This window comes from Rhododendron vialii, chromosome 3a (assembly GCF_030253575.1).
Source record: "Rhododendron vialii isolate Sample 1 chromosome 3a, ASM3025357v1".
In the NCBI taxonomy this organism is placed as follows: domain Eukaryota; kingdom Viridiplantae; phylum Streptophyta; class Magnoliopsida; order Ericales; family Ericaceae; genus Rhododendron; species Rhododendron vialii.
In genome coordinates this window covers 24,398,881-24,408,296 of record NC_080559.1, presented here as the reverse complement: position 1 = coordinate 24,408,296, position 9,416 = coordinate 24,398,881, and the positions used below count along the sequence as shown (strand labels likewise).

The window sequence follows — 9,416 nt, the reverse complement described above, 5'->3', positions numbered from 1 at the left end:
TGATTTTGTTCATCAAGACAAACGATTGATCCTTATTTTGAGCTAAAGCTCATTAACTAAAATAAGAAAGTGACTTTAATTTGAGGTTTAATTTGATCTTAAATTTACTGAGCCTGATTTTGATGCTCTAACGTAATTCTATAGTGTTAAGATTGATGCTCTAACGTTTTCAAACTATGAACCCTTAGACTCTTTACCAGAGTGAATGTCTTGCTTTGCCTCTTAAGACAAAGGATTGTCAGCAGCTGATCTAGCTAGGGTTGTTTTTCCCTCTCCAATGCTCACTATTCGACTCAAATTAACTTCATTTTGGAATTATGATCTTCGATCATGACTTATTTAATGGAACTCATTTCTTCCATAAACAGCAATTAATACGAACATAAAATATAAAGGCGATATCACAAAAGAGCGATCGGTATTTTTCTAATCTTGCTCATTGCTTTCGCTCCAGTTGTTGATAGCTTGAGACACTGCTTGCTTCACCGTGTGCGCCTCAACATTTTCTCCATCATTCTGCTAGGAAAAAAAAAACCAAAACAAAACCGAAAAAGAAAAAGAAAAAGAAAATTGTCACTTAATGCTAACTACTAATGCAGAGAAATACAGGAAGTGTATCCCAACAAATTTGTTTTATATATAGCATTCCCCAATGAAAATAATGCACATGACTATTCATTCAATATTAATACTAAATAGGCTATTATATATGCAAGAGAGAATGGAAAACTTGTCACATGAGATGTGTGGAAGGACTGATATGTAAAACTACTTTAGGGCTTTTGGGAGTTTTTATGATATAGGTATATCTTACCTCTCCAACTGCTTCCAAATGAAAGCTGCCCGTACAAGAGACCCTAGCTTCCACCACATTAAGCCCCAGCTCTTCAAAAGCTTCCAGTACGGTGACAAGCAGACCAGGGCAATTCTTTTCTGATATCACATTGATTTGAAAGCCCTTTTCTAGGGTTTTTACGGTAACCTCCTGCATAAGTGCGTATCAGAAAGAGTTACAATATATTGTTTGTCATGAGAAAGCAAGGTTATAAACACAACGAAGTAGCATCTCAGTAACGAGATATATATATATATATATATATATATATATATATATATATATATATATATATATCAGCTTACGTATTCGTATTGGTGATATTGTCCTATTGACAGATATATACCAATATCATACCAATATCGATATTGGAGCTAGGTAGAAATGATCGATGAATCTGAATGCCTGGACACATGGCTAAATGATCACCAAAAATAAAACTGCATACGGGTCGAAATTTATACCACAGGCCGGGGATCTTGGTAACTTGAATTTTGTGCAGTTGCAATATCTCGATTCAATACTTCTACCTTTTGTTTCAAATCCGCAATGTATTTTGATGCATCAATTATGATCGACGTTTTGTTCACCTGCCAAAACAAAATAAACTCACTGTTAGAACCAAATTTTGCTCCGGCATATATTTTGGCTAGTTTCTTATCTTGTTTAAAACCTGTACAAGTTTCTTATGTTATTCTCTTTATGTTTCCTCCCCCACCAAAGTTCGAGTCTTGTCGTTGGCGTTTGGGATTCAGACTTATGATAGCCTCTGAAAGCTATTATGAACTAACCTACTAACTCTCTGCTAACCCCTACTGATATATATAATATTAGCACACACAAAAAAGAAGAAGTTATTTCAAGCCGTTTTGTACAACAAAGGAGATTACAAAACTATCTTTGGTAGCGAAAATATTCATTGTTTCTTTAGTTTATACAATGTTAATGAAAATAATTTATGTACTTTGAATGGTTCTAAAGAAATTCTGCACTATGAAAACTCACAAACCAAACAAGTTTCGTTTCTTTTGATTTCTTATGTCTGGAGAAACACAAGTAAACTTGATGTTTTTTTATCAGCAAAAGAAAATTTAACTACCATTAAGATCGCTACAATGAAAAAATGAAAAGCATAGAGGGAGAAGAGTATAATTAAAGACTCTTCTAATGCTGAAAGAAAACTTGTTTGGCGAACTATTTTTGAAAACTGTTTTCATGACGTTTCATCAGAGTCATTCACTTTTTCTTGAAACATCGAAAAGCATAGAATACGTTTATCCGATGTTTGAAATTAATCAGGACCGCTACCAAACTTGCTGGTTTGTAAAAAACGGAAAACAAAACGAAACAAATAGAGCGATTCCGAATAGAAGTTAAAGTGTTCTGCAAATTTGATTTTGAAAAACACGATTTTATTAAAGGGAGAAGGGAAGTAAGTCTAGCAAGAGATTAAGAGGTCTGGTAATAAGAAAGGTAATCGGAAGGAGCTAAATGGCAATAAACAAGAATTCCGATAGCAAAAAGAAAAATAAAGATGGCTATATGAATCAGATACAAACACTTGAGACTTTATAAAATCAATCAGAATAACACTATTAGACAGCCAATGAAATTAATTACTGCATGAGAGTTTGTAATGGAACGGAGTAGTTGCAGCTTCTCATGAAGTGCTGCTGCTTTCTTGTGCTCCCTAGAAACCATTGATTCCTCTCTCTCTCTCTCTCTCTCTCTCTCTCTCTCTCTCTCTCTGGGTATTTAAAGAGGGGAGGGGATGAGCTCTCCAATCTGTATCATCACTTGTTTGCAACCCACATATTACTGCCCTCAGTTTTTCTGAAAACGAAATATCAGACCAATACCAGTATTTTCTTGGCGAAATTACCCGTGCCAGTTTCCCTTTAAAGAATTCTCAGTCTGAAAAATTGGGAGAGAGAGTTTAATTATAAGTTTATATGGTACGGAGTATTTACAAACTCCCCTTGGATCAATAATTTTTTTTCCTTTCTGAAAATGTATTATATTTTTTTTATGACAACTTGTAAATTCTACATAAAATTCATACTAACAGTTACTCAACAACTCACATAACACGAAGACAAAAACTCATAACATACGATGTTTTGAATTCAAAGTTTATATTATCGATTTACGTCCAAATGTTATGCAAGTTTACAAAGTTATGAATTCAACATCGTTATTCAAGATATTACGTATTCAAGGAAGTTCTGGACGTATATGTACGCCCAAATAGGGTATGATTTGTACTCCCTCCATTTTTAATTGTTGGTCCTTCCTGGGAATTCCTCTCGAGGATTCCAACTTTTAAAGTAGACATGCAATGGTTTTTTTTTGATAGGCAAGTAGACATGCAATGTTTACACCTAAATTCAAATTTAATGGCATTATTTCCTCCATTATCCTTATATTATACCTTCTTTACAACTTTTCTATTCACTCATGAGAGACACTTAAGAAAAATCATCAAATTTACATTTTCACTTTTGGAAAGGGATCTACATTTTGGAACATCCCAAAATATACTGTTTGTCAATTGAAAATGGGAAATTTAAGATGCGTTTGGACTACCTTTTTGGTAATATTATAGACTGTTGATCTTTTAATTTTTCTGAATTTTCATCATATTCACATCAAATTATTTGGATTAATCATTAGCGTCAATTGGAGACTTGATTAGGAAAGTATAAAAGTATGAAACTTCACTAAAGCCGAAATAAGTTTTAAGAAAAAGACAGTTACAGCCTTCGTATTCGTCTTATTTAGATTTTTTTGACTTTATCTCAAATTCCATACTTTTTCGATCAATTTCTCTAGTCAAGACGAATTACTTATCCCAATATTTTTTATGCAGAGTTAAAAAAGAGATCACAAAACATCAATAGTACCGACTGTGTTTACGAAAATTGATTTAATCCTAACACACACGAAATTGAAAATGCCATAGCAGTTTCTTCAAGTGCTTATTGATCAATTAGTTTGTAGTTTAATCTCGTTCAACCATTGCTACCGTATTAACGAAACAATCAAAAGGGAGGCCAAAAGGGTAATCTAGGACGAGTATTTTTTTTATAATTGATCAAGTGTACGCGCATGTCGATTAATTCTGGAAGTCTAATTCTACCGTCTACAAACTAACTAGAATCCCAATCAGATCCAGGACAAAAGCTATGTAATTTAGGACGAATAATATTGACAAATGACAGTGGGAAGTTCATATGTAGTACTGGTAGTAGCAGTTAATTAATTAAGTAATTTGTCAGGGACCTCTGTGAGAGAGAGAGAGAGAGAGAGAGAGAGAGAGAGAGAGAGAGAGGGGTCTCGTGAACAGGATCACAGGATCATGGATTGGGAGGAGGCCTGAGGGTGAAAATTGTATAGCACATCTAGCTCGTCTGTGATGTGTCTATTACATGTATCCCAACACAGCTACAAATTGATGAATAATAAGTTGGTATCGAAAAGAACGAAGTAAAAGCGTCCTCATCTTATATATCCCTCCAAACACTTCTCACGGGCCACGGGGGGAATTTTTCATCACTCTCTCCACTACTCTATTCTACTCTACTCTACTCTACGTACTATTTTCCACCCCTCTCCTAATTCCTATATCCACACTACCCTCTCTCTCTCTCTCTACCAGCCGTCACTCTTTGTCCACTCTCTTCCCTCTCTCTACACGTGCATTTATACCGGCCTTACTCCATCTATTATATATATATATATATATATATATATATATATATATATCCACTTCCGAAAAATTATATAACATGTTTTTTTTATAACTTATGTGTCCGGACTAACTTATGCGCAGAGAACTAAAAAAGTGTGGAGTGATTCTCTAGTACTAACCCTATTTGTTCCCAGCACCCCTTAGAAGATTTATGTAGTCCCACAATTTCAATAGTCCATTGAACTCTAAATGGCTAAACCTAATCGTATGGATCTCTACACTACAACCGTGTTTTATTTTCTCACATGCGTGTGAGTTCTCTACTCATGTGAGTACTTTTTGTGACAGTATGTTGTATGTTTGTATGTCACTAGCACTTCTCAATCTTCGCTCTCACATGCATGTTTAATTAAGTAATTGGAATGTTTTCGAAGGGAGTTTTCACGCTCTCACTAACTCTTGCTTTCGCTTACCCTTATATTTGCGCATTATGTTACTTAGTTAATCGCGTACTGGCGAACTGGGTAAATATTTGTAACCAGCCTTCTGGGATTAATGACGATATTGCTATATACAAGCGAGAACGATGCATCGTTGGTGAAAGGCGATAATTCCACTTTTTTTTTCTAAGCAAAAGAATTTATTAATCTTTATAAAGAATTAAAAATATTAAAAGAATCAAGGGCACACCGGCAAAAAGCCACCCAAGACTTAAAAGGAAGGCAAGACGCCAACCGAAAAACCAGAGCCAAGAACCTCGCTCGTGACCTCAAACCCAAACAGGCAAACGAAGAAACCTTCATAAACGGACAACTTCCATCTGGGGATTATAGAAACCCCAACCAATTAATGATCAGAAATTAAACTCCTCCATGTAACCAATGACTACTATATAATGAATATCACGAGATGTTACACATCAACATATATATAGAACAGTCCATGCATATATATACATATAACTTGGATTTGCTAATTGCTTCCAACAATATTGTCTCCATTCCACCAGGACAAATAACGTACCCTCCCCTATTCACATGTGTGCCCATTAATCATTACTACAAAACAATACCCTCCATACACATGCCCTGCTAGCTCCAGCCTTGTCTCTTCCCTTCCCCTTCAAATTTTTGCTCGTTCTTGGGTTTTTTTTTTGGTTTGTTAATACAATACTAATTTATTTAAGGGACTTATTTAGGTGAATTACTTCAATATGTATCACGGGATTTATTTAGGTTTTACTTCACTGACCATGCCATCAACATGTGAACATGAAAAAGCTCACTGTTTCCCACATGCAGATAGTACTGGAACCTACGTACCATGCAACACAGAGAGCCACATAACTAGGAGGTGAAGAAAATGGTCTTGTGATCTATAGAAGTTCTCAACAGTCACGACATTTCTCTTTCCTCTTTTAAAATCCAGTTTGAAATTTTTGATGGTATTGACCCCTAATTTCTTCCGTTATTCGATGCGTTTCATAAATTGGGTTTTGGAGGACAAACTTGCAAATAATGTTGTGTGCGTGTGTATATATTGCTGGAATGTGGAATTTTGTCTTGAGAGAGAAAAGAAGTACTATTGATCACTCGATAACGGGTACATCGAGAGGGTCAGATGGAAAATTCAGCATCTTACGAATTACGAAGGGCGCAATATTGATTAAATGAATGAGAAATCTATGTATGTAGGGGCCTCGTGTTTCTTCTTCTGTTTTACTATGTATTTTGATGATTTACAATTTGACTACAAGGGACTGTCAAGTAAGGGTGACCAGAAATGGTCCATCAGAAGTCCGGAATGATGCTATTGCGTGAAAAATGAGAAAAGACAGCACAAGATTCAACCGATAAGCAAGCAATTTGTCTTGGTCCGACGACTGAAAGCCACCCATGCATTGGTCTTCCTTAATCTACTACACTAGAAGCTACGGTCTCGTTCGTTTTGGGATTTCAAAATCCTTGTTCATGGTCTTCAATAAATTCTCTATTTATCTCTCTCCATTTATTATTCAAAAAAACCTCCCACGTGATTGGTTTCTGAGACCAAGAGGTTGGCTCAGTGGTTGTGGCACTCCCTTACCAGGTAAAATGCCTGGATTCAAGCCTTATCACTGCAAATTGCAATACTCTTTCCCCTTTCCCCTCCTATCGATTGAAAAAAAAAAAGATTGGTTTTTATTTTGCTCCTTCAGGTCTATTAGATTGTTAACAACCAACTCAATTGAAAGCTTAATTAAGCTATTAAAGAGAGTAACAATTTTATTATTTATATCTTTAACACGTCCCTTCACGTATAGTCAGGCTATCCTCCATGAGCGAGCTAAACACGTGTAAATAATTTAACATTTTTTTTTATCGGCAAAAAATATTTGACATTAGGTAGGTGGTGAGGTTCAAACACAACATCTATTGCCTACTCTTATACCATATTAGATTTTTTTTTTTGAAAGGCTACTATATTAGATTGTTAACCATGGGGCCGGCCCTGAGTATAGGCCCACCAGGCGACCGCCTTAAGCCTCCCATTTTTAGCCTAATTATAGGGCCCCAAAAACTTAGAATATATTATATATATTATTTATGTGAAGCATTTTACTAATGGGCAAAGGTAGCATGCATGGTGGCAAGTGCTATGCTCTTTAACCATAAGGTCATGAGTTTGATTCCTGCACTTTTGATTTTTTGGTGAACGTTGTACAAAAAACTACCTTAACTCTACTGTTATCAAGACTTGAGCTCACAGCCTAATGGTGGAGAAAAACCTTCACGGCTATGCCACTGAGGCACTGGGCAATTTTGTTTCTCAAAGCAAACAACGGATATATATATATATATATATATATAGCAAAATATGAGTTTGATCCCTGCACTTTTGATTTTTTGGTGAACGTTGTACAAAAAACTGTCTTAACTCTGCTGCTATCAAGACTTGAGCTCGCGTCTTAAGGGTGGAGAAACACCTTCACACGGCTATGCCACTGAGCCACAGGGCAATTTTTTTTCTCAAAGCGAACAACTGATATATATATATATATATATATAGCAAAAACTAAGAGTTCAATGCCTGCACTTTTGATTTTTTGGTGAAAGTTGTACAAAAAAACTGCCTTAACTCTGTTGCTATCAAGACTTGAGCTCATGTCCTAAGGGTGGAGAAACACCTTCACATGGCTATGCCACTGAGCCACCGGGCAATTTAGTTTCTCAAAGTGAACAATTGATATATATAGCATAAAATGAGAGGCCCTATTTTCTAATCTTGTCTAGGGCCTCGAAAATCTCAGGACCGGACCTGGTTAACCCACTAACTAATCTAAAAGCTTAAGCTGTTAGAGAGAAATACAATTTTATTATCGGCACCTCCAACAGGGTCCAAGTTATTTGAGCTTTTACTACTTGCAAAACTCTTTATATCCGCAAAAACTATTAACTAAATGGTCAGCTACTGACCTGCATAACGCGCCTCGATCACAACACAGCCGAAAAGCCTGAGTTCATGTTAATTTTTTTTGAAACAAAATTCAGGTTGATAATTGCTCATGGTATTTCACTATATACGATTTTAGTACTCTACGCAAAGATGGCCTATTGATGTGGGATTTACTCATTTTGAGGATGTTACAAAAAAGGTTTCTTGTGCTTGGTTGCGTCCTGAAAACAATGGTGTTAACGGTTATGGTAGCGATACCATGGTCACGGGTGGTTGCAGTGTTGGGTGGTAGTGGCCGGGGTGGTGGTTGAATGGTAGTGATGGTTATTTGGTAGTAGTACTGATGATTCAAAAAACCATTTTCACCTTCGAAATGGAAATAATGTATTTTTGCCCAATCAACTCATTGAATCGATGTGGGATTCACTTATGATTCGTAACCTTAACCAATGCTTTTGGCTGCTGACTTTCTTGTAGTTAAAGTGGTCAATGAAATAGTATTTCGTTTACATCTTCGCACCAAACATCATATGATATGTTGAACGGTTATTTAAGCATAATTAAATTCACCATACCTTTTAATAAACTACTAGCTAGCTAGTTTGTAATTTCATGAAGTTTAGAAGTTTATCTTTAATTTCAGAGTAATAGTAGTGTTCATTAATTAGCTAGGTACGCTCAAACATGTTTTTCAATCCATAAGAAGGGGAAAATTTTCCACGTGGCGGTATTCGTCGGCGATTCTAACCGTCCAAATGTGTTTTGGACAGCCCAGTTAATTTCTCTCTCTTCCCTCACCACCACTCTCTCTCTCTCCTTTCTTTTTTATCTCTAAAATTCGGACCATCCAAAACACATTTAACGGCTATGGTCGCCAACGGGCTACCACGTGGTTGGTACCGCCTGACACCCAAAAAAACTTCTCCAAGAAGGGCTGAATAATCAATGAAGATATATACAGGGCACTTGGAAGAAAAGGACAACAAGGTACATCAATTTACAGACGATTTTTCCCCATTTAGATAAGTCCTCGTTTGTTATGTCAACAATAACACCGAAAGCTGTTATTCTCCAATGTTATTAGTTGCGAAAATGTTGGAGATTGAGAAGATTCTTCTTGGGTACGGTACTTATTCTTTGTTCACATGTTCACTTTCTTGCTTATCTTTTTCTAAGTAATGGAATACGCATTTCCTCCAAACAGGGCGGTAACAAAAATGTAAATAAGATTTTGTATATAAAATAAACATCTATATAATATTAGTTAAAAATTTATGGCCCTATGTCATTTTGTTTTGTTGAATTATTTTATCTATTTAATCACAAATTTATGTGAAATTTCAATTAGTTTGTCTACGTATGAAGAATTTAGTGCCATCAATATTACAGATGTACCAAATTATATGTAAGTAAATACAAAATTTCAATGCATTTTTTGACCCGAGGGCCCTCAAT

General features: G+C 35.7%; 1 protein-coding gene across 2 annotated transcripts; it reads right to left on the bottom strand.

Moving 5' to 3' along the window:
* Window positions 1–303: 303 nt before the first annotated feature.
* LOC131319049 (transcription factor SCREAM2-like) lies at window positions 304–2,759 on the bottom strand. 2 transcript variants are annotated; one of them, XM_058349151.1, is made up of 4 exons: window positions 2,456–2,759; window positions 1,366–1,425; window positions 815–985; window positions 304–516 (listed from the first exon to the last, which is right to left on the bottom strand). In XM_058349151.1, exons 1-4 carry the CDS (start codon window positions 2,534–2,536, stop codon window positions 427–429), a joined length of 402 nt encoding a protein of 133 aa, XP_058205134.1. In that variant the 5' UTR covers window positions 2,537–2,759; the 3' UTR covers window positions 304–426. The 2 variants fall into 2 exon arrangements, with proteins under 2 accessions (XP_058205134.1, XP_058205133.1); XM_058349150.1 differs by having other exon boundaries at window positions 1,300–1,425; window positions 2,456–2,746.
* Window positions 2,760–9,416: the final 6,657 nt, after the last annotated feature.